The sequence below is a fragment of the Pituophis catenifer genome, unplaced genomic scaffold (assembly GCF_029215685.1).
Source record: "Pituophis catenifer annectens isolate HBS135680 unplaced genomic scaffold, rPitCat1.0.hap2 SCAF_5, whole genome shotgun sequence".
Taxonomy (NCBI): domain Eukaryota; kingdom Metazoa; phylum Chordata; class Lepidosauria; order Squamata; family Colubridae; genus Pituophis; species Pituophis catenifer.
In genome coordinates this window covers 34,343,627-34,369,505 of record NW_027256885.1, presented here as the reverse complement: position 1 = coordinate 34,369,505, position 25,879 = coordinate 34,343,627, and the positions used below count along the sequence as shown (strand labels likewise).

The 25,879-nt window shown below is 42.2% G+C and overlaps 1 protein-coding gene across 2 annotated transcripts in view; it reads right to left on the bottom strand.

Annotated features, from left to right (window-relative positions):
* The window catches only part of SNRNP70 (small nuclear ribonucleoprotein U1 subunit 70), an 85,085-nt gene that overhangs the window by 9,006 nt on the left and 50,200 nt on the right, over positions 1-25,879 (bottom strand). For both annotated transcript variants that reach the window (XM_070944390.1, XM_070944391.1), the window contains exon 8: positions 1,412-1,513. In XM_070944390.1, coding sequence (XP_070800491.1) covers positions 1,412-1,513 — 102 coding nt within the window. The remainder of the gene's footprint in view (positions 1-1,411; positions 1,514-25,879) is intronic.

Sequence of the window (25,879 nt, the reverse complement as noted above, 5' to 3'; positions counted from 1 at the left end):
GCTAAGGGAACACTCATAACCTGGGGATTACTTGTATCTTGTTAACAATGGTTTACATTTAATGCTAAGCCATAATGAAGTTTGGTTTTGTTTAGCATGAAGTTTCCAAGACTGTATCTTGGGCTTGCCATCAACGGAGTACACTTAGAGCAAAAGCTTGTTTGAATTTACTGCTTAAATTAAACATTCATAGTTACCAAGTATAAAAAGCTAAGGTTACCCCTATGCTCTTGTATGCAGCAGAGGTTTGGGGTCTATATTCTACTACAGTATTAGAACAAACACAGTCTCAGCATTTGAGATGTATTTTGGGTGTAGATCTAAGAACATCTGCTGTAGCAGTTAGAGCTGAATTGGGAATTCATACAATTCATGCACTGTCTAAAATCAGAGCATATGACTACTGGTGCAAAATCAACGAAATGGAGACTGACAGACTCCCCAAGTTATGTTTACTAGAGCAGATAAAATCACAACTACAAACCTATTGGATCACTAAACTGACAAATTTTGTAAGAAGCTGTGGCCTTCCTGTCTCTTGCGTAACAGGTGAACGATTTAAAAAAAGAGCTGCCCAAAGAATTAAGGATATAGAAGCACAAAATGATATAGCTATCCTTAGTAAGGTGGGTAACTTGAAATGGCTGAGCAAATATAAACATACTTTTCAAATAGACAGCTATTTAATGTTACAATTGCCAAAACATCTTAGGGAGATATTTACACGAGCAAGATTCAAACAGCTTGACACAATGCTCAGATATGGGAGATTCCATTCTATACCCTATAATGGACATCTCTGTATTTGTGGAGCGGCAGAGGTAGAAGACCTGGCTCACATCCTATTTGACTGTTGCCTGTATAAGAGGGTGAGAGACAGGTACCTTGGTCTATATACCAAAAAAATGACCCATTGGGATCCCCATATCAAAACAACTTACTACCTTCTGTGTGGCCAGAATCTGAAAATAACATTTAACACAGCACAGTACTTAAGCAAAATGGTTCGGTTGAGATCAGCATATGTGGGACTGATTGGGGTAGATTGTAGGGGTGATACCGAAATATAATTTTATCATATTTTATTTATCTATATATTAAATTGTATTTTATGTATTTTATGAAGCCCACTCATGCCTTCGGGTAAGTAAAACACAGAGTATTACAACTTATTCAACAAAGCACAGTTCAAATTATGGCTTAATGTGAATTAAAAGTACAGTTAATTAGCTTAACAAAAGCCTATTTAGAATGCATCATATGATTACATTGAATCTGCTGATGTGCACAACTTAACATGAGAGGCTGAACTGCACACAGTACTCCAGTACATTTTTCAGAACTTTTAAAAAGATTGGATTTGGAACCAATTATTACAGCAGCTATGTTTGATGCTTTTCCACATGCTTACCCAGTCTACGTGGGCGCCATCCCTTCACCGTCCGTCCTCTCTCTACATCCACTAGCACTCGCCTGCCATCAATTTTTTTCCCATCCGCGTGCTTGTATGCCGCTGCAACAGATTAGGAGGAATATCCAGGGGAAAGGGAAGGGCAAATGGAATTGCCATTATCTACAGTGTACATAAACAAGCCCACCCTCCCCCAAAAACTAATCATATGGAAAGGATTCAGAGGCAGCTCCTATGGCTCCAATGATTCCTTGGGCAAGGGATTGCTCCACACCTGCTTCGGGAAATCTTGCCTAAAGTTTTCTATGAGGAAATCGGAGTAGAGTGCTTGCCCAGAACAAAATCTACATTACTGCAGAATAATGGAAGCAGCAAGCACATTTCAGAAATAACCTGGCCACAACAGCTATAAATCCTTCAGGTTGTGGAGCAAGCCCAGTTCCATCGCATAATGCAACCCCCCCCCCCCCCCTGTTATTGAGCAGTCAAAACATTCACATTACATTACTTGCCCAGAGGGAAAAAGTCTGGGTAAAAACCATTCCTTCATCTAGTTCTTCCAGCTCACTTTAGAGTGGGCCAGAAGCTACTGTTCCTTTAATAGTATCCCTAACCAGCCAGTCCCAAATAAGCTGGGCCAAATCCCTTGCTCAAAGTGAGAGCTTCTGGGGTTAAAATACTAAAAAACAGGTTAAGGAAAAATTGAACTGAAAAGGGAAACAGAATTTTCTTCTACGTTACAGAGGTAGTGGAAGGTTTGACTGGAAAGAAAAGATAATATGCACCAAAAAATAGAGTAAGAACCCTCAGCAGAACTGGCTGGTCCCCTCCCTTAAGAAATCCAACCCACTTTATCCTTCCATACCACCCTTGTCACTGTCACCCAGTTGCAAATCTCTAAGCTAATTTTTAGGGAAGGGCATTATTCTGAAGGAACTTGCTAAAGGAAGGGTAGGGCCAGCACAGCTAATATGTAATAAGGAAATAAAAACATTTACCTGGAGAAACTACTTACAAAACCATTGCAACTTCTAACTCCTCAAACTCACTGCATCGGGCTGCTAGCGCTGGGGCCCGAGGCGCAGCTTCCCCCTGCCTGGGCGCCCCCGGCTGGGGCAGTATTTTGGGTTTTGCATTTTAGCTGCTGAGCCGACCTTCCCTGCCTTACCTGTCTCAGCAGCAGAAGTCGGACACTCAGATTCACACTCCTGCCAGCCCCTGCCCAATTCCCCCATTCTCAACCCATTTCCCAAAACTAGGTAAAATCTTTTAAGAGCTTAGGCACTTTATCCTTTCAGGGGACCTCGCAAGCCTTGGGAGTCTCACCCTATAGCCCCAAACCTACTGAAGCTATTTATATGTGGCAATGAATTATAAGTGTGACAATTAAGTACTAGATAAAATTAAATCTCCAATCTGGGCATTTCAGAAATATTTTTAAGGGAAAAAAAAAACAGCTTTAAACTTCAGATAACTAAAAAAAAGTACCAATAATGTTTGGCTACCAAACTGCTTGTACCCTTGAGAAATGGCCACAATGATTCTGTTTGTTTTGATGTGGAATATTTTTAGGAAATTAAAATGTAATGGCTTAATTAAAACATCTGGGACTAGAAAGAGAACAGTGTTTGTACAAAATTGCAAGGGAAATTATTAGTGGTTGGGTTTAAAAACCCACAAATTTTTAAAAGTAATAAGGTTTGCAAGGTTATATACATACTGGAGGAAAATGAACTCATGGGGACATACAAAAGAAATATGACAGAATTTCTCTCCTATGTGTATACATAGAAATAATGCAGAAATGTTCATCATCATTTCCTCTTAGGGGGATGGTAATTCTCATAGAAATGGATTCTAGTGAACAGACTTGCAGTCAGAAAAAGTATTACTTCAAAAATATTGAAAAACTAATATATTTGAGCAAAAGCCTTTAAGAAAATTAATGCTAACTCTATAAGGTCTTACCACTGAGAACATTTTCCCCTTGTCTGGTTTACTCAGGCAAGCTTTGATGAGGGATGCATTTCACAACTGTCTGTCATGCTCCCTTCTCCATTAAAAAAACTGAATTGTCATCACCAAAATGTGTCTCATAGCAAAAATGTCACTCTGGTCTTTGAAGCCACTCATCAGCCTGAGAATCAGTCAGTCAAGTTTGATATTGGACACGATGACACACCATCATCTCTTACAAAGTTAGTCTCATGGCTCCTCTCCAGGTAAGGTAGCCAGTAGACCAGAGTCACTAATCCACCTCCAGTTTATCGTAGAAAGGAGATGAAGCTGCGTCTTTTCCAATGAAGAGGTCAATCAGAGGCAAGAATTGCAGTATGCTTACCTGAAACCACCCTTTGTACTGAATCTTACCTTCTAGGACATTTTAAATAAAGCGGAATGGGCCTATAATAAAAACCTACTGATTTTTTCAGAGCACCGAAGATTTCTGATGGGATATGAACACCACCATGTGGAATGATGGGCGGCAACTAATCAGGAACTATTCTCTGATATACGTACAATTAGGCCTGAATAGTTATTTTCAGCCCGTACATTCTACTAATGCCAATAAATTTACAATTCAAAGCTTCTGAATACGGAATTGGAGCCTCAAATTACTGTCTTATCTGAGAGGTCAGCCACCCGACTTTCAGAGGAGAGGAAACATTCACTTTTAACACAGAAATCCCATCCTCAAAAGAGAAATTCTTATTTCTTCCAATTTCCACATGCTTGCATGTATCAAGAGGGAGAAATAACAAGGGAAAAGGCATTTGATTTCCATTGGTTCTACTTCTTTCATGTATTTTATTGGAAGGCGTATTTTATGAAAACAAATAAATATGCAAGTACATGGTCTTTTTAGGGAGATTGTTACATGATTGTTCACATATTTTTCAGAATTAGCACAGCCAGTTATCTGGTCTGAATAAGGAAAGTTATAGAACTGAAAGGTTCCATGCGGACTTAGTTTTTAGATAGTCCATCAAGGGACCAATGTAAATTCATCACACTATATTACTTAAAGCTCAGTATTAAAATCACAGATAGCCGTTTTGTTTGCCAATGTGAGACTCAATGATGAAATTTATCATTTTTCCCCTGGATTCAGGGGCCAGCAACTAATTTTCATAGGAAAAGATTGGTTTAATTATCTCAACAACTCAATAGTGCCTTGATACAAGACTAATATGGATAATGATTGTCAGTCTTCACCATTTTGTCTTGTCCTTGCTTTGGACAGTCTAGATCAGTCTTCCCAACAATAGGGACTACAATCATTCCCAAAGAGAATATTCTGGGAATAATAAGAACTGTAATATTATATATCCAGAAAACTTAAGGTTGGGAAAGGCTTTTCTCTTGATACAGTACTGACTTGGAAAAGATAAGGTGATAATGGTCTCATTTAATTCCTCCATTTTAAAATCCCAATTCCAATGATTACCAAATCTAACAGAAGATATCCCCCGACTCCTCCTCAAGATGGCTGCTGAAGGGTGAGGCCTTTTTTCTTCTCTTACCCACGATCTGCTGTGTTTGCTACCAGAGCTGGTTCTTTGCCAGCCCTGCCTCCTGGATTTGAATGGGGGCACTTATAAATGAGCCAAGATGACTTTCAGACAGCTGTGGACCCACCTGGGAAGGGGAATCTTGAAGATTGCAGCACTTTGTGGGAGTAGTCGGAAAGTCAATAGTCTCTTTACATCTCTTCCTACCGGGAGAACATTTTCATAAGCATGCCTGGGACTTTTAACTTCACTTTTTGAACATTTATTTTTGTTCTTTATTTTCAAATGTTAATTAGCAGGCTGAATGCTGATTTATTTCAAACCCATTTGCTTTTTCTTCTTTCTCTTTATTTGGTTGTTTACACCAGCTTCTGCTTTCTCATATGGAAACACGGCATGTGTCTGTGGATGGTGAAAGTGTTTATATTTGGACTATATCTTATTGAATATTCACTGCAAGGAATCTGTATTTTTTTACTTGAAAAAAGGTTTTTGATCAAAATAGTTCCTTTTGTTTCCTGTTCTGCTTATCTACTCCACTGAGCAACAACACATTGGATTACAGAGAGGAGGAGGGGGCTGACACGGGGGGGGGGGGGAGTTTAGCAACATGCAATCTCTAGCTGATTTTTTTTCTAAAAGGTTTGATGAACTCAAAGACCATGGAAAATATTCTGAAAAAAACGATCCTAAATACTTTAGATCCACAAAAGGAATTTGTTTTTAAAGCAGCAATTCGTTAGCAAATATAGACTCAGAAACAGCAACACAGAAAATATTCAGAGCCAAGTGTGATTTTCTGGTAGTAAATTGGCCGGGAAGACATATGGATCCACAAATTAGTCAACTTCATACACCTTCCTGAAGTTTAAACCTGTACTTTTATATAATAGTTGAGAACCCTCTGGGTGGATAAAGGGTAAATGGGTCTTTTTTAAGGGGCTTGAAGGAGAGTGGGGAATGAACGTATTACATTTAATTGGGGAATGATCTCATCTGGCTTTTTTTGGGGGGGAAGATAGGTTTTGGAGATTGGTTTTATTGTATTTAATCAATCATCAACTGATAAGAGATGGCATTAAGAAACAAACGTGGATATTTGATCTGGGACCAATTACAGTTAATTTTTGGGGTGATCTGGCATTGAAGCTGTGGTATATTTTCTACGAGTTGATTACAATAAGTTTGTTAACAGAGGGTTTTGGAATTTCAAACTTGTCTTTCTATTATTATTATTAATAATTTTACTACTTTTATATAATATGTTTATTATTGTTTTTCCTGTTAACTATTTTATTAATATAGTATAAAGATGACAGGTTAACAATTTGTAAACAGATTTAGTACCGGTAGTTTAGTAGTTTAAAACTCTTGGCCTGTTTTGCAAGGGGTGGGAAACTAACTTTGTTGTATTATATTAATCAGCATTCAACTGGGGAGGATTCTATGTGTATGTGTTAAGTCTTTTTTTTCCTAAGACGCTTTTTCTTTTTAATGTTTTGTTAGTTGTGTTTTTTTTTTAATATTTTGGTGTTTTGTATTGAACGTTGGACTTACCTTGAAAGTTCTTTCTATGTGCGCTGCAGGAGAGTCCAAGCATGGGTTAATTCTGTCTGTGATGTCAGAGAACTGAGTTGGAAATTTCTTTGGCCAAGCCTACTTCCTCCCGGCCGAGCCTCACTTTTTTTCAACGAGACCAGGAACCGAAGAAGACACAGTCCACCGAAGAACCGACCACTCCTGGACCCCGGACCATGACAAGCCAGGGTGGGATTGGACTGTCCTGCAGCGCACATAGAAAGAACGTTTAAGGTAAGTCCAACGTTCATTCTCCTGTGCGCTGCTTGGAGAGTCCAAGCATGGGATATACCCAAGCTAAATTGTTACAGGGCGGGAGACAGATTGGTCCAGGGTCCCCTCGGCCAGCAGGACTCTCTGCAAAACCCGTCTCCCAAAAGCTGCTTCCGCAGATGCATACTGGTCCAGTTTATAGTTCTGCACAAATGGAGAAGGAGAAGCCCAAGTGGCAGCCCTGCAAATCTCCAGAATCGAGGCTTGCGTAGCCCAGGCAGCGGTAGTGGCAGCACTATGCGTAGAATGAACCGTGATGCGACGGGGCACAGGCCTGGCCTGTTGCTCGTAAGCTAAGGTAATGCAAGTCTTGAGCCAACGTCCAATGGTGGATGGTGATACTTTCTTTCCCATAGACGTGGGCTGGAATGACATGAACAAGGCTTCCGTTCGTCGGAAGGAAGCTGTGCATTTGATGTATCTCTTTAAGGCCAGTCGAACGTCTAAGGTATGCCACTGTTTCTCTCGCGGATGTCTCGGGTTGGGACAGAAGTCCGGTAGAATAACTTCCTGTGCCCTGTGAAATAAGGTATTTATCTTTGGCACAAATGTAGGGTCCAAGCGAAGAATGACCCTGTCCGGGTGAAAAATGCACAAATCTTGGCGCACCGAAAGAGCAGCAAGTTCGGATATTCTGCGTGCAGATGTAATCGCAACCAAGAAGGCAACTTTAAATGTAAATAGTCTGAGAGTGGTAGTCCTTAACGGCTCGAATGGTGGTGATGTGAGAGCCTGCAAAACCACTGACAAGTCCCAAGTTGGGTATCTGTGGACTGTTAGAGGTAATAAGTTGCCAGCTCCTTTCAAATAGCTACGGATCCTCAGATGGTGAGACAGAGGAACAGCTCCCTCACCTGGCAAGATGGTTGCCAAGGCTGCAACCTGACGACATAGGGTATTGGCAGACAACCCCTTCTCCAGGCCCTGTTGCAGGAAATCCAGGACCTGAGGAACCGTTACAGATGTAGGAACCAGGTTCTCTTTGGTGCACCAGCAATAAAATGATGACCAAGTGGCATTATAAATCCGGATTGTCGACGGTTTCCTAGAAGCAAGAATGGTGGAAATCACATTTGGTGAATAACGTTCTTTCCTCAGGGTCTCCCGCTCAAGTGCCAAACGGCCAGCTTGAGCCATTGGGGTTCCGGGTGTTGAAGGGCCCCTTGGCTGAGGGAGACCTTGTGTGGTGGTAATATCCAGGGGCGCGATATGGACAGTGACATCAGATCCGCGAACCATGGGCGTCACGGCCAATGGGGCACCACCAACAACACCTTCGCCTCTTCCTCCAATATTTTCCGGATTACCTTCTGGATTAGTGGGATTGGAGGAAACGCATACAGGAGTTTGGCCGGCCACAGACAACGAAGAGCGTTGGTCCCTTCGGCTGCTAGTGTCCAGCACCGGGAGAAAAACCGAGGCAGATGGGTGTTTTGTGGAGTGGCAAATAAGTCCATAACCGGAGTCCCGAAGCAAACCGTTATGTGGTGAAAGGGGTCTGGGTGGAGTCGCCATTCGGACTGGTCTACTGTTGCTCTGCTTAACCAATCCGCTGTGCAATTGGCTGTCCCAGCAATGTGTTCCGCCTGCAGAGACAGGTGTTGTTCCGCCCAGAGACCCAACTTCCTTGCTTCGCGCATGAGGATCTTGGAGCGAGTGCCTCCTTGTCTGTTGATATGCGCCTTGGCAGTGACGTTGTCCATCAACAAAAGAATGTGATGATTCGATAACTCTGCTTGAAAGTGGCGCAGTGCCAGGTGGGCTGCTCTCAGCTCCAGCCAGTTGATATCGTTGAGGAGATCCTTCTGAGACCACCGCCCTTGAGTCACCTTGGCATTCAAGTGAGCCCCCCAACCGAAGAGGCTGGTGTCCGATGTTAACACCAGCCTGGGAGGGTTTCGAAAAAGGCAACCTCTGTCCATGGCTGTTGACTTCCACCAATTCAGGGACTGAAGAACCTGTGGAGGAACCCTGACCCTGCATAGTGAGTTGCTGCGCCCTGACCGCTGACTGGGCAGAAGGAACCATTGTAAGGCCCTTGTATGTAACCGAGCCCAGGGAATTATCGCCAGGCAGGATATCATTTTCCCTAATAACTGGGAAAGGAGCAATACAGGAACTAGCTGTAAGGACTGGACTCGAGCTACCAACTCCCTCAAGCTGTCCCTGCGATCCTGAGATAGGGATACCTGTGATAACTGGGTGTCTATTACTGCCCTTAAATAAGTTAACCTGGTGGATGGTGTCAACTGGCTTTTGTCCCAGTTCACGGAAAAGCCGTGTTCCTGAAGGGTTTGGATTGTAACTTGAAGATCCAGTTCTGCCTGCCTGAGAGACAACGACTGAATTAGAACATCGTCCAAATAACACTGCAGCCGGATCGGCTGAGCCCGCAGATGTGCCGCTATTACTTCCAGCAATTTGGTGAATGTGCATGGGGCTGACGAAAGGCCGAAGGGTAGAGCTCGGTATTGCCAGTGATGTCCTGCAAAGGCAAACCTGAGGAACCTTCTGTGGGACAATCTGATGGCCACATGGAGGTACGCTTTTTTTTTTTTTTTTTTTTTTAATTTGATTTATATGCCGCCCTTCTCCGGAGACTCAGGGCGGCTTACAGTGCGTTAAGCAATAGCCTTCATTCTTTTGTATATTTATACAAAGTCAGCTTATTGCCCCCACAAACTGGGTCCTCATTTAACCTACCTTAGAAAGGATGGAAGGCTGAGTCAACCTTGAGCCTTGGAGGGATTCGAACCAGCAGTAAATTGCAGGCAGCTGTGTTAATAACAAGGTGCTTTAAACCACTGTAGTACCAAGGCTCTTTGAGATCTATGGACGCTTCCTTGAGATCTATGGATGTTAGGAGATCCCCTTTTCTGATGCCCCCCAAGATTGTCTGAAGGGATTGCATCTTAAAACTTTTGTACTTTATATGAACATTTAATTCCTTTAGGTTCAATATAGCATTTTGGCCGCCCGAACTTTTGGGAACTAGAAAGAGGATTGAGTAAAACCCCAACCCTCTTTGTCCTTCTGGTACTGGTTCTATGGCCCTGATATCCAGCAAGTGCTGGATCTCTGCCTCCATCATAAGTTTCTTGGAGGCATCCCTGGGAACAGGACAATGAATGAATCGTCGTGGGGGGTTGGAACAAAATTCCAGTGTCAGTCCGAGATTTACCATCTGTAGGGCCCAAGCATCTGTGGTGGTGACCCTCCATTGGTCGGCAAACATCCTTAACCTGCCGCCAATGGGGACCTGAACCCGTGAGTGACTTTGAACGACGGTAGGGCCTTCCACCTGCGCCCCTGAAGGGACGTCTAGATTGTGGTTGCCTAGCCCTGTCTCGAAAAGTAGACCTGTCCATGCCGTGAGAGTATTGTCTATGGAACTGGGAGGTGGAATATCCCACCTCAGCAGTCCGGAAGGGCTGCCTGTGGTAAAAGAGAGACCTTCTGTCTGACCTTCTAGAGGTCTGAGGCAGGACCTTACGTTTATCCTTGCCCTCAACTAGGATAGGGTCTAACACTTCCCCAAACAGCTGCTGTCCTTTAAAAGGGGCTGTAGCCAACCACCATTTGGACCTCATGTCCGCCTGCCACTGGCATAGCCACAGTAAACGCCTAGAAGTAACATTGGATGCCAGAGCTCTAGAAGCAAATTTGGTAGCGTTAAGAGTCACATCAGCCAAATACTCAGTTGCAGCAATGATTTTACTAAAGTCTTGTTGAAGGCGGGTATCTTCAGGAGATACCCTAGCCTGCATTTGCTTCAACCATAAAAGAGTTGTTGTCCTAGAAAAAAATGAAGCTGCTGAGGCAGATTTAATTGCCCAAGCTGCTGCTTGTTGAGTTTTACGTGCAGCTAACTCTGCTTTTTTATCATCAGCCCTCAACCCTTCAGCAGTGTCAGAAGGGAGAAGAGTAGCTGAAGCCAAGTTAGCTAAAGGAACATCTACAGATGGAATTTGAAGAAGTTCCTCAAGCTCCTTCTCCGCTGTGTACATCCTTTTATCCATGCCACTGGGTGCAGGGACTGAAGCAGGTTGTTTCCACTGCCGTTGAATGACATCAACAAAAAATTTTGGAGAAGGAATGACTTTTTGTGTTGTGGCCTGTTCTGTAAAAAGACTAGCACAAAGATCCTGAGACTGCAGAGGATCTGTGCTAGAACTATCTAATCTACCCACGTTGGCCGTAGCTTTGGCCATAAGTAATAAGGTCTTAAAAAGATGAGGCCTGAAAAGACCTGAATATGTGGGTCTATCTGGAATCATCCCTTCCTCATCTGAAAATTCAAATTCCCCAAATTCCTCATCTCCTTCCAGCGAAGCCTCGCTGTGAACCGATTGGGAGGTGCAATGGGAATCCTCCGTATGACCCTTGTCTCTATGCTGATGGTGCAAGGGATCAGGTCTAGAAGGGCCTGGCTGTGAAGGAGCCAATAAACCCCTTTTAGCCAAGGCTTCATCAATGCCTTGAGAAATAGTCTGCACTATAGCAAAACGCAATTCTGCAGAAAACCCCTGTGCTACAGTCTCTTGAGGGTGGAGCCCAGCTGCTGTGGGTGTAAAAGTTGCAGATGGAACAGCCTGTCTGTTAACAGGAACAGGTGATGCACCTGAAACAGGCAGCACAGGAGCCTGATCAGCCTCATCCTGAAAAGGAACAGCCTGGCATTCCAAAGACTCCTGAGGTACATTAGGAGACCAATTAGGTTCATCCTGTGTACTGGGATTCAACTCCTTATCAGGCCCACTTTGTCTCCCAGAAGGAACTGGTGAAGTAGGAATGCCAGCTATTTTCTGGGCTTTTGCAAAATGCTTTTCTAAGGTCTTTTCCATTCTTTGAGCATCTTTCTCAGCTGCTGCAGATGAGATTTTGGCCTGTTTGGTCTGAGAACTGGCAGCCACCTTGCTAGAACGTAATCTGGGCTTTTTAGGAGCAGAACATTCTGCCTGATGCAGACTAGATGATGACCCTTCTGAATCACTAGAATTTGCCATTACTAAGGTACTATGAAGGTCAATATAAGTACAAGGTGGTTAATTGGGAAAATAGTGCTAGGAAATCCTAGGCTTATTACTCACTGCGCAGACCAAGGCCCCAATTCAACGCCAAACCGGCAACACGGCTTGTAATGCTATGTGTTGCAAACAGCAACAGCAGCAGCAGCAACAGCAGAAGCACCCACGTGCTAGCAATGGCGCGAAACCAGCAACACGGCTTCAACCGCCAGCCACCTGTGCCTAGAAACCGGCAACACGGTCTACTTGCGCTTCAGAAGGCTTCCAAACGATCTCCAAATGGCGGCTATCGGCCCTCCGATCAGCGCAAATTCGCTGCTCCACGACTCTCTCACGGCACAAAAAGGACGGAAAACCGGAGCCCCGGCTCTCCCAGCAGCAGCGATGGTTGTTTCAAGCCTCTGCCACTCTCACTGCTCCAAACGATCCACGTGACAATGCTGCCTTAGTAGCTATCCGATCGCTACTGTAATGCAGCCCTCAGCTGCTGACTCACTCCTTTAAGCAGTCCCTGCTAGCCAAAATTTAAAGAGGTTCTGTCCCTTTTTATATTATATATATTTGTTTTCGTAGATTTTCACGGGTACAGGTATGCAAGTCTTGGTGTATTCGGGTCTTTTCCCATGTAAGATTGAGAGTATCTTGGTGACATTTCCCACCTCCCCACCAGTATTAATAGAGAGACGGCATCTCCGATCATGCTTTGCTCACACATGCACGAAGCCGAAGACACCAGCCTACAGATGACAAGTGGGATCTCGTCGAAACATTGCCAAGATACTGTCAATCTTACATGGGAAAAGACCCGTGATATATATATACAGGTGAAACTCGAAAAATTAGAATATTGTGCAAAAGTTCATTTATTTCAGTAATGCAACTTAAAAGGTGAAACTAATATATGATAGACTCATTACATGCAAAGCGAGATAGTTCAAGCCTTGATTTGTCATACTTTTGATGATTATGGCTTACAGCTCATGAAAACCCCAAATTCACAATCTCAGAAAATTAAAATATTGTGAAAAGGTTCAATATTCTAGGCTCAATGTGTCCCACTCTAATCAGCTAATTAAGCCATAACACCTGCAAAGGGTTCCTGAGCCTTTAAATGGTCTCTCAGTCTGGTTCAGTAGGAATCATTTGGAAACCAAAGACCCAGAGTCTGGATGAAGAATGGAGAGGCACACACTGCAAGAGGCTTGAAGTCCAGTGTGAAGTTTCCACAGTCTGTGTTGATTTGGGGAGCCTTGTCATCTGCTGGTGTTGGTCCACTGTGCTTCATTAAGTCCAGGGTATAATGGACAATATAGAGATATGGAATTTGCTTTGAGAATAAGAGGCTTCCAAGAAAATAAGCAAGAGAATTTGAGAGAGATCTTTTCAGAAGCATTTGCACAGATAATGGGAGATCAAAAAGGAAATCTTGAATGGCAAATTGACAAAATTTATCGTGTCAATTCATGGGTTGCCAGACAGAAACATTTACCAAGAGACACTGTAGTCTATTTTACAACAAGGAGAATACGCAATGAAATCCTACAAGTCACTTTTAAAAATAAACTTCAAGTGCAGGGGCAGGAGGTTTTAATACTGACAAGAGATCCCCCCCAAAATGTTGAGAGCCAGAAGGGATTATGCCTTTCTGGTGGAAGAACTGAGAAACCGTCAGATACAGTACAGATGGGAAGTTCCAGCTGGACTAGTGGTGAACTATTCAGGAGAAAGATATCACCTTAACTCAGTGTGGAAGGCAAGAGATTTTTATACCAATGTACTAAAGGCTGGATGCCCACAGCCCCCAGAAGCCAGAAGCAGAGGGGCCAGGAAAGGGGGAGAAGGAAGAAATGTTGGCACAGGTCCAAAAGGGAGCTTTGATTACTCAAGAAGAATTAATACAACTTTCGACTACTGTTCCAGTCTTGGAGATAGAAGAACCTAAGGATCAAAGACAGCGGCATCCAAGCATCAAGAAGAATTAAGAGTGCAGCAACTTCAGATGATTCAAGACACTACAAAAACAGAAGCAGTGGGAGAAGCAAAGCCAAAAGGTAAAATGCATGGAGATTTCCAGCACATGCTCCAAAAGCTTCAGGGGGCCAAGAATGGCAACTAGATTTTTGACTTGGAATGTTAATGGCCTAAATTCACCACAAAAGAGGAGAAAAATATTTCATTATTTGAAACAGTTTAAAAATGATGTAATTTGTTTACAAGAGACTCATATTAGAAGTAAAGATCAAAAATATTTAATAAATGCAAGGTTATCTTTATCTTTTATTATTAGATTAGATTTATATACCGCCCTTCTCCTTTCGGACTCAGGACTAAATGTTAGGTATACATTTCGTTGCATCTGTTCCTGAGAAGAACGGTATAGTTATATACCTAAAAAAAAGATTTAATTGCCAAATTAATTGAAGCAGATGATCAAGGAAGATTTATAGCAATTGAACTTTTAATAAAAGGAGAAAAAATACTTTTAATTGGAGTCTATGCACCGAACCAACCACAGGAAAAATTTTATAAGCTTTTACATTCCAAGTTATTACAATGGGATTATAAATCATGTATTTTACTGGGCAATTGGAATGGAGTTTTGGACACTAAAAAAGATAAGAAGGGGCTCTTGCAGAATATCTCAACGCGTTCAAGATTGCCAAAATCGTTTTTTGAAATGATGGATGATATGGAGTTGAGAAATATCTGGCGAGAGAGGAACCCCAAAGAAAAAGACTTTACCTTTTTTTCTGATAGACATCAAACTTTCTCTAGGATTGATTTTATATTAATTACTAATGATCTTTTTTCTAGGGTGAAGAAGATGAAGATCTAAAGAGTTTTAACGGATCATAGTCCAGTTTGGATGGAATTAGAGTATGGAATGGGATCTAAGAGGTCTTGGAGGTTAAATGAAAATCTGTTTAGATATGAGGAAAATGTAAAAGAATGTAAAAAATTTATGAGAGAATTTTTCATTATAAATATGCATAAGGGTACATCTATGGAAATGGTTTGGGATGCAAGTAAAGCATATATGAGAGGTATTTTGATATATTTGAATAATAAACATAGACGTAAACAGGAAAAAAAAGGAAGGACTTAGAAGAGGAAATTAAAAAAAAAGAACAAGCTTTGATATTGAACCCAGCAGACAAGAAAATAAAAGAGGCAATTAATTTACTGCGAGGGCAATTTAATATGTTAATGGCAGATCAGGTCGCAACTAATTTGCAATATGCTAAACATAATACTTTTTGCAATGCTAATAAACCAGGGAGATGGTTAGCATATTTGTTAAGGAAAAAACAAAAGTCACGGACCGTAGAGAAAATAGAATATAAAGGTAAAGAGGTTTATCAGCAAAATATGATTAAAAAAGCATTTTTAGAATTTTATACGAGGTTGTATGCCAGTGATAAAATTCAAAGTATAGATATAGATAGATACTTACAGAAAGAGAATATTCCTACAATTACAAAAGAGCAAAGGGTCTAAATCAACCAATAACTTCCGAGGAGATTATGTTTGCAATTAAGCAGTTGAAAGTGGGTAAAGCTCCTGGGACAGATGGTTTGACAGCTGCTTATTATAAACACTTGCAGTCGGAAATGGTGGGACCACTCAAAGAATTATTTACCAACATACAATCGGGAGGAGTTGTACCCCCATCCTGGAGGACAGTTTATATTTCTCCGATTCCAAAGGAGGAGCAAGACCACACTCAGCCAAAAAATTATAGGCCTATATCACTTTTAAATACAGATTACAAGATTTTTGCTAAAATACTAGCAAATAGGTTAATGACAGTCATGCAACAAATGATTCATAATGATCAAACTGGTTTTATAAATGGTAGACAAATGACAAGTAATGTAAGGCAAGTGGTTAACCTATTGGAGTATTTGGGGAAGAACAACCAAATCCCTGCGGTGCTGATATTTCTTGATGCAGAGAAAGCATTTGATCGATTGAACTGGCAATTCTTATTGAAAATAATAGAAAAGATGCAGTTTGGAGAATATTTTACACTATCTATTAAGGCAATCAGAACATATATTGATAGATATATCAGAAACAAACAGCGCAAATAATTATTAATGGTAGTTTAACAGATACTTTTAACATAGAAAAAGGAACGAGACAAGGATGTCCTTTGTGGCATGGTGCGAGAAAGGGGTTGAGGGGTTTTTTAGCTAAATTTTTAATGAAAATTTTAAGGGGACCCGGGAGGAAGGGAGGGGGTTGTAAAAGTGGACTCGGAGGGGTTCACATAGCGACTGAGCAGGGTGATGGGTCGATTGGCTGCAACAGAGGGGTCGTGAAAGGACATTTAACCGGGGAGCAGGGGGACGATAGGAAGGGCAGGGTAATTGAAACAATGAGTGGGAGGGGCAGGTATGACGGGCGCAGGGGGCCATATCATGTGTTGGGGGTGCGCACACGCTGTTTACGAGCAATTACGCACTCCGGCCCCCAATGCGCAACTCGTGTCCTGGGTTGTGCAGAGTCTCAGGCCCAGGGTCCGCGGCTGATGTTGTGTAATGCCAGGTCGGTTGTTAATAAAGCCCCCCTCATTTGTGATCTTATTTTGGAGGGGGGTGCGGACCTGGCAGGTATTACGGAGACCTGGTTGGGCCAAGGGGGGGTCCCCCTTGTTGAAATGTGCCCACCAGGTTTCCGTGTATTTCATCAGCCAAGGGCCCAGGGGAGGGGTGGGGGAGTGGCGGTGATTATTAGGGAAAGTCTTTGTCCGAGGGAGACCACTGTTCCTCAGATAGCCGGATGTGAGTCCCTCTTTGTGAAGTGGGGCCGTGGGGTGCAGATGGGTTTGCTGACTACGTACCTGGCTCCCTGCCACGTGGCAGCGACCCTGCCCGAGCTACTCGACGTCATTGCCGGGGTGGCGGTTGATACCCCCAGACTTATTGTCATGGGGGATTTCAACCTTCCGTCTGCGGGTGAGGCGTCGGAGGTGGCTCAGGAGTTCATGGCTTCCATGACGGCCATGGACCTGACCCAGTTAGTTCAAGGCCCAACTCACATAGGGGGACACACTCTGGACCTGATTTTTGTCTCTGGTCAGTGGTTTGTTTGTTTATTATTTATTTATTTATTTATTTATTTATTTATTTATTTATTTATTTATTATTTATTTATTATTTATTTATTTATTTATTTATTTTAAATTTGTATACCGCCCTTCTCCAGCAGGACTCAGGGCGGTGAACAGCCAGAATAAAACAGAACATACAAAATTTAAAAACAGTTTAAAAATAATTAAATATTTTTAGCCGCAATTTAAAACATGAATGATTGAATGGTTGAATGATCTTGGTAGAGGGGACCTAGACATCAAACCCTTGTCATGGACAGATCATTTGCTCCTCCACTTGGACTTTCCTACCGCTTTCCCCCGCCGCAGGGAGACGAAACCGACCAAATGGTTCCGTCCCAGGCGCCTGATGGACCCTGAAAGGTTCCTGACAGAGCTTGGGCCGTTTCCTGAGACTCTGGCACACAACTCGACTGAAGAGCTGGTGGCCGCCTGGGAGAGTGCGGCCGCCGGAGCTTTGGATCGTGTCGTGCCTTTGCGGCCTCTGACCCGATGCCGATCTCAATTGGCTCCTTGGTTCTCTGAGGAGCTGAGAGATATGAAGCGTTGGAAAAGACGCCTAGAGAGCATTTGGAGGACTAGTCAATCCGATTCCGACCGGACACAGGTGAGGTCTTATATCAAGACCTACCTAGTGGCGATAAAAGCGGCAAAATCTAACCATTTTTCCGCTCTTATCGCATCTGCACAGAACCGCCCAGCCGCCCTGTTTAGGGTGACCCACTCCCTTCTTCGGGGGGGAGTGCGGGAAGATCCCTTGCAGGGTCTAGCTGAGGATTTTGTGCAATTCCTGCATGATAAAGTCGCTCGGATTCGGGATGGCTTGGACTCCGATTGGATGTGTCCAGGGGAGGAGAGGGTAGGTCTTGAGAATATTATCTGGGAGGAGTTTGATCCTGTGGCTCCCGAGGATGTGGACAGGGTTCTGGGTAAGATTAGTGCTGCCACGTGTTTATTGGACCCGTGTCTCTCCTGGTTGGTACTGGCCTCCCGGGAGGTTACACGAGGCTGGCTCCAGGGAATTATAAGTGCTTCTCTGAGTGAGGGTGCCTTTCCTGCCGCCTTGAAAGAGGCGGTAATGAGGCCCCTCCTCAAGAAGCCTTCCCTGGACCCGGCTGAATTAGCCAACTACCGTCCAGTCTCCAACCTTCGTTTTGTGGCAAAGGTTGTTGAGAGCGTGGTGGCACGACAGCTTCCCCAGCACCTGGATGAAGCTATCTATCTGGACCCGTACCAGTCGGGCTTCAGGCAGGGGTACAGCACTGCAACGGCATTGGTCACGTTGGTGGATGATCTCTGGAGGGCTCGGGACAGGGGTTGCTCCTCTGTCCTAGTCCTATTAGATCTCTCAGCGGCTTTTGATACCATCGACCATGGTATCATGCTGCAGCGGTTGAGGGGGTTAGGAATAGGGGGCACCATTCTGCGGTGGTTCTCCTCCTTCCTCTCTGACCGCTCGTAGTTTGTGTTGGCAGGGGGGCAGAGGTCGACGTCGAGGCGTCTCGCATGGGGAGTGCCGCAAGGGTCGGTCCTCTCGCCCCTCCTGTTCAACATTTATGTGAAGCCGCTGGGTGAGATCATCCGTGGTTTTGGGGTGAAGTGTCATCTGTATGCTGATGATACTCAGCTGTACATCTCCACCCCAGACCACCCCAACGATGCCCTTGATGTGATGTCTCGCTGCCTGGAGGCCGTGCGGGTCTGGATGGAGAGGAACAGGCTCAGACTCAACCCTTCCAAGACTGAGTGGCTGTGGCTTCCGGCGTCCCAATATAGTCAGCAGGTGCCATCGCTGACTATTGGGGGTGAATCCTTGACCCCCCCCCAGAGAGGGCTCGCAATCTGGGTGTCCTCCTGGACGCACGGCTGTCTTTAGAAGAGCATATGACGGCCGTGGCCAGGGGGGCCTTTTATCAGGTTCGCCTGATTCGCCAGTTGCAGCCCTTTCTGGACCGGGACGCCTTGCGCACGGTCACTCATGCCCTTGTCACCTCCCGGCTGGACTATTGTAATGCTCTCTACATGGGGCTCCCCTTGAAGAGCACTCGGAGGCTCCAGCTGGTCCAGAATGCGGCCGCACGGGTGGTTATGGGCGCAACTCCTTGTGCCCACGTGACACCCCTCCTGCGCGAGCTGCACTGGCTCCCAGTGGTCTTCCGGGTGCGATTCAAGGTGCTGGTTACCACCATTTAAGCGCTCCATGGCATGGGACCCGGGTACCTTCGAGACCGACTTCTGCCACCAATTGCCTCCCACCGTCCAGTTCACTCCCACAGAGAGGGTCTCCTCAACGTGCCATTGGCCAAGTTATGTCAGCTGGCGACACCCGGGGGAGGGTCTTCTCTGTGGGAGCCCCAGCCCTGTGGAATGAACTGCCCCTGGAAATGCGTAAGATCTCCGACCTCCGGGTATTTTGTTGTGCACTCAAGATCCTGTTGTTCCGCCAGGCTGGGCTATCAACACAACAATTTTAAATTGGGTTTTAAATTCCTGGGGTTTTAAATTGAGCCGAATTCATTTAATAATTTTAAACTATTTTAACTGATGTTGTCTTGTGTTTTTAATAGACTGTACACCGCCCTGAGTCCTTCGGGAGAAGGGCGGTATAGAAATAAAATTATTCTATTCTATTCTATTCTTTGTCTCCATTATTGTTTATCTTGACCTTGGAATTTCTGTTAAGTAAGATACGTGGGTCGGACAAAATAAATGGAATTAAAATTAGGCAGTATGACTACAGATTACGACCATTCGCACACGACTTGGTTGTTACTTTAACCCAACCATTACAGTCGGTTGTAGGTTTAATGGACATAATTAATCAATATGGACAAGTATCTGGATTTAAAATAAATGCAGGGAAAACAAAGATAATAACTAAAAATATGACTATAAATCAAAAAGATGAATTAAAAAGACTAACAGGATTTGAAATTGTAAAAAAAAGTTAAGTATTTAGGGGTCTATATCATGACATCAAATGCAAAATTATTTAAGCATAATTATGATCCGTTGTGGCAAAAAATACAGAGAGAGATGGAAAACTGGAAAAAATTACAATTATCCTTGTTAGGAAGAATATCAGCAGTAAAAATGAATGTTTTGCCTAGGTTGTTGTTTCTTTTTCAAATGATACCAATACTTAAAAAAGATGAGAATTTGAAGATATGGCAGAAGGGTATTAATAATTTTGTCTGGGCAGGGAAGAGACCGAGAATAAAACAAAAAATAATGCAGGATATACGTGAAAGAGGTCTCAAAATGCCCAACCTAAGACTATATTATGAGGCAGCTGCTCTGTCAGCAATTAGTGACTGGATGAACTTAACAGAAGAAAGAATATTGAATTTTGAGGGATATGATTTGGTTTACGGTTGGCATGCTTATTTATTTTATGATAAGAAAGTGGATAAGGCTTTTAAAAGTCACATATTAAGGAATGCTTTATTGTGTATCTGGAAAAAGTATCAGTATAAATTAAACTATAAGTTACCAATGTGGGCAATACCCAGACATGCGATAGAGAATATAAGTGTAGAGCAAAAACAAGATGTGATTACTTATAAAAAGCTTCTTAATAAGGAAGGAGGTATACTACAATTAAAATGTTTGAATCAACTAAGAGAAGAAAGGATAATTCAAACATGGTTTCAATATGTACAGTTGCAAGCTAGATGGAGAGAAGATCAGAAAATTGGTATTTTGCAGAATGAGGAGAACTTGGTAAAACAGATTAGAGATCAAAGTCAAATGCATATAAAAAGGTTGTATAATACATTGGTAGAAATAGATTCAGAAACCGAGTTAGTTAAGGACTATATGATAAAGTGGGCACAAAATATTGAAGAACCAATAATGATGGAAACGTGGGAAAAAATATGGGTTAGAAATGTAAAGTTTACACAAGCCCAAAACCTAAGAGAAAATTTTTATAAAATGTTTTATAGATGGCATCTAGATCCCAAAAAGCTAGCCTGTATGTATCCAAGTTTGCAACCTAAGTGTTGGAGATGCGAATGTGATGATGCCACGTATTATCATATATGGTGGACATGTAAAAAAATTAAGGCATTTTGGATAAAAATATGGTGGATTATCCAAAATATTCTCAAAAAGAAGATAAAATTTACTCCGCAGTTCTTTTTGTTAGGTATAATTACAGATTGTACTGTTATAGAGACTATAGAGACTAAGTTGATTTTAAATTTAATAACAGCAGCCAGACTCTTGGTGGCGCAATATTGGAAGAAGGAAGACTTGCCTACTATTGAATAATGGACACTAAAAATTTAGCAGAGATGGCTAAAATCTCAGCGTATTTGAAGGACCATTCAAACGAAAGATATATATCGGAATGGAGAAGATGGATTGACTATATTTGAAACAAATATCGGACTAAAAAGTTCCAAATAGCTTATGAATGAAACCAATATTTTCTTTTTGAATTATGTTTTGTTAGTTGAAAGGGGAGTTAAAGAGCAAGAGGGAGTTTGGGGACTACAGAAAGTTAGCTTATTTTAGCTTATGTTTGTTATGCTATACCCTGTTTTTGCTCTGGGAAGTCCAGGGTGGGTGGGTGGGGGGAGGGGGTTTGGAGGGAAGGGAGGGGAGGAGGGATGGGAAAAATTGCTGTAATACTTGTTAAAACTTTTTAATAAAAAAAAAAAGAACAAATCTATCAATAATTTGAAGAGCCCAACTCAACAAGTCTCTCTTCCAGACTGAGTTGAAAAAAACTGAGGCTCGGCCGGGAGGAAGTAGGTGTGGCCAAAAAAATTTCCAACTCAGTTCTCTGACATCACAGACAGAATTAACCCATGCTTGGACTCTCCAAGCAGTGCACAGGAGAATTTAACCTTCTTTGAATAATGGAGGGAGGGAGGGAGGGAGGGAGGGAGAGAGAGAGAGAGAGGGAGAGAGAGAGAGAGAAAGAAAGAAAGAAAGAAAGAAAGAAAGAAAGAAAGAAAGAAAGAAAGAAAGAAAGAAAGAAAGAAAGAAGATATTCTTACAACTACAAATTCAGGGAGGCCAAAGAAGTCCCCCCCCTTTTTTTTAGCATATGGCACACATAGCAATAGCGCTTAAGACTTATATACTGCTTCACAGTGCTTTACAGCCCTCAGCCCTCTCTAAGCGGTTTACAGAGTCAGCCTGTTGCCCCCAACAATCTGGGTCCTCATTTTACCAACCTCGGAAGGATGGAAGGCTGAGTCAACCTTGAGGTGGTCACGATTGAAGTGCCAAATTGTAGGTAGCCAGCAGGCAGCAGAAGTAGCCTGCAGTACTGCATTCTAACCACTGTGCCACCACGGCTTTCTAATATGCTAATAACTCTACAATGCTTCTTATCACAGAGTAGTTCTAGCAGCCTAAGGTTGCTAGTTCATTTTGTTCACACATCTGCGCTATCCACAGTACACCACGGGGGGAGAACTAGCTTTGCACCAGCATTCAGGGGATGTTGGGTCATCCGGGCTTTCTTCCACCAACCTCAACTTGCATCCGGGCAGGTCCAGCAGCTCCTGCTTCCGTACAGAACAATGCTAGCTTTTCTCACTGGAGTGGTACCTATTGGTCTACTTGCATTTTTACATGCTTTCAAACTGCTAGATGGGCAGGAGCTAGGGGCAAATGACAGGAACTCACTCTGCCATATGATGCCGTGGGCTTGAACCATTGGAGTGCCGACCATTTCTGGACAACTCCAGCATCTTTAAGCCTCTGTGCCACTGCACCCCCATAAAGTCCTGAATGTTAGCCATCAGCTTTCTTAACATTCCTAGATATAGCCTCTTTCAGGCAGAATGGAAAGCTCTGAAAGCTACATAATTGAAAGAGCTACTCTAAAGAAGCCAAGATACAAGAAAAAACAAGAAATGTGGAACTTCCAGCGTTGACGTCAGAGCAAAGTGGGTGAGGGTGCAATCTGTCGCTCCTGAAAATCCCAATTTATCCCCGATAAGGAGCCCTTTAAGGGCATTTCTGATCCTGGAGAGATCGGAAAACAAAAGGGGAAGGTCGGAAGACTTCGGACGACCTGCTATCAACCTGGAGGACAAGACCGAACCCCTTAAATCCGGTGGGGAGAGGGTTCTTCTTCAAGGCAGACCGAGAGCGATGGCGGCCGCACAGTGAGGAAGCGGAAAAGTAGAATCAGCATCAGGTGGTGATCGTGAAAGAGTTAGAAAAAGGAAGGCGGAATCTGGCTGAGCGGAGGCACGAAAAGAGAGAGACGCGGAGAAGAAGGAAAGGCGGCAACAAAGGAAAAAGCGCAAGACGGAGAGAGGATCGGGTGGAGAGGTTAATGCAACAGAGAAGAAGATCCCATAAAGTGGATACAAAGTAACGGAGAGGAACTGAGACTGGAGCGAAGGGCTTATCGTAAAAAGGAAAGTGGAGAGGGCACGAAAAGGAAAGGAGACATCGAAGGGGATTCAGCGGAAATAGTGCAAGAGATTCAAAAATACCGGTTTAAATAAGACTATAAGAACTAATATAAAGACTAGTGACTGTGGAAAAGACAGACTAAGGGCGGAATAAGGACAGAAAATACAAACAAACTCACAGATATTTTGGCGGATAGCTATGGATTTATAACTTTGGATAAAAAAGGAAGATTGTATTGAGCAGAGAATAAAAACCGAAGGACTCAAGAGAGAGTACTGTGGAGAAGACGGAGACTGATGCAATACGGACTTAAAAGGAAAGATACAGAAAAGAAACAGGAAACTTTGGAAAGACTCTAAAACAATTGTTGATTGTGTAATAAGGGGGAAATAACTCTGTTAAGCTGTCTTAATTTATTAATCAGTCTATTGACATTGAAAGAGGGGAAATTTGAAAAAATCTTAAAGGACTAATGAATTGTAGAAGGATTGTTTGGATTGGAGGTGAAGGAACTAAAGTAATTTATATATCTGTATTACTGGTATAAGATAAATATAGAATAAATAATAAGATAATTATTGATAGAGATTAAGAGGATAAAATATATAGATTGAATATTATAAGTTTTTCTTGAAAAGATATTATAACTCTTCCATTGAATAGGTATAATTTACTTTAAATATTAAATAAGTATATGAAAAGTGAAAAAAAATAATACAAATCAACTTCCTAAGAAAGAAAGAGATTAATCGAGAGGCTTATAGGAGAAAGAGGAGACACCAATTGAGTAATACAGGAAAAAGAGTATAAATTTAAATAGAATATTGTGTTTGTATGATATTGTGGAAAAATTTCACCCGGAGTTTAAAAATGTCATCCACGGCAACTGTAGCTAAAACAGGGAAAAAACCTACTACCAACCCCCTACCTATGGCCTCCCCATCAAATCAAAGGTCAATAGAAAATATGTTGGGGAAAGAAAAAGATAGAACAGAGTTGACAGTAAACAGCATGCAGAATATGTTACAGATGATACAGGAAACTCTGATGAAATCAGAAGAGAAAATGGCCGACAACCACGAAGAGGCGAAGGAACATCACAAAGAAATCAAGAATGAGATAGGAGAGGTAAAAGAAGACATCAAAAATATGAATGATAAGATAGTAACTATACAACAAGCAATGCTAGAGAATGAGCAAAGAATTAAGAAAATGGAAACAAAAATAGATCAAATAGACCTTAAAGTAGAAACAGTGGAACAGAAATCAGTACAATTGAATAAAGAGCTCTCAGATTCAATTGCATTTCTCGAAATGGAGAGAGCCTCATACTTCTTACGATTTCAGAATGTTGTGGAGGAGAAAGAAGAGGACCTGGGTGAAAAAATGGCTGAAATATTGGCGGAACTAACACAAAGAAATAAGATGGAGATGAAAGAATATAAAGACGAAATTTATTGCGTGCACAACAACTATATAAGAAGGCATCGACTGGCAAGAGAAGTCCATATAAGATTCACACAAAAAAAGCAGTCAGGGATGAAATCTACAAGAAATCGAGAGATGAAACAATAACATATAGAGGTAAAGAAATCATAATTTTGAAACAAATTTCAGACTCAAAGACAACAATATCAGTTCCTCACAACACAATTTACCAAGTATAAAGTGATGTTTAGATGGATAATCCCAGAAGGCATCCTTATTACGTGGCAAGATAGGAAGTACAAGGTAGACTCGATAGAGAAGGCACAAGAATTTTACAAAAATTATCTCTCACAGGAAAAAGAGCAAGAGAGTAAAGAAGAATCGGAAAGCAAAAGTCAAGAGGAAAATTAATCAGAAGAAACAGAGAGAGAGAGAGATAAGAAAAGTACAGGAAAGAGAGCGAGAAGAAAAAGAAGGAGCGAGAGGGAGAGTAAAAAGAGTGACAAGAAATACTAAGAAACAATTGCAGTAGAAATGGAAGAGGCACTAAAGCTCTTCTCGGTGAACATAAACGGTTTAAACTCACCAAAAAAAGAACACAAATTTACACAAAATTAAAGAAACTCAAAGCAGATGTGATATGCCTCCAAGAGGTACACATTAAAAAAGGTTTTCAGAAGCTATTAGAAAATGCAAAACTATATATACTATAGACTATATACATCACTAACACAAAAGAAAAAAAGAGGAATCGCTATATATGTAAAAGAGAGAATAAAATCAAACTTAAAATACTCAGACGAAGAAGGTAGAACTTTGATGGTAGAATTAGAGACAGCAAAAACAAATACTATTAGTAGTGATATACGCCCCGAACAAAAACCAACATGAATACTTTAGGAAATTATATAATAAAATCATAGAACAAGGCCACGAGAATATCTGCTTAGTACGGGATTACAATGCTATAGTAGATAGTAAAAAAGACTATAATAGTAATAGGAAAAATAAAAAAAGGATATCTTACCCAAAGAATTTTTTAATATGGCAACAGAATTAAACTTGCAGGATGCATGGAGAGAAACACACAATGAAGAAAAACAATATACATTTTACTCCCACCTGCACCAATCGTGGTCCAGGATTG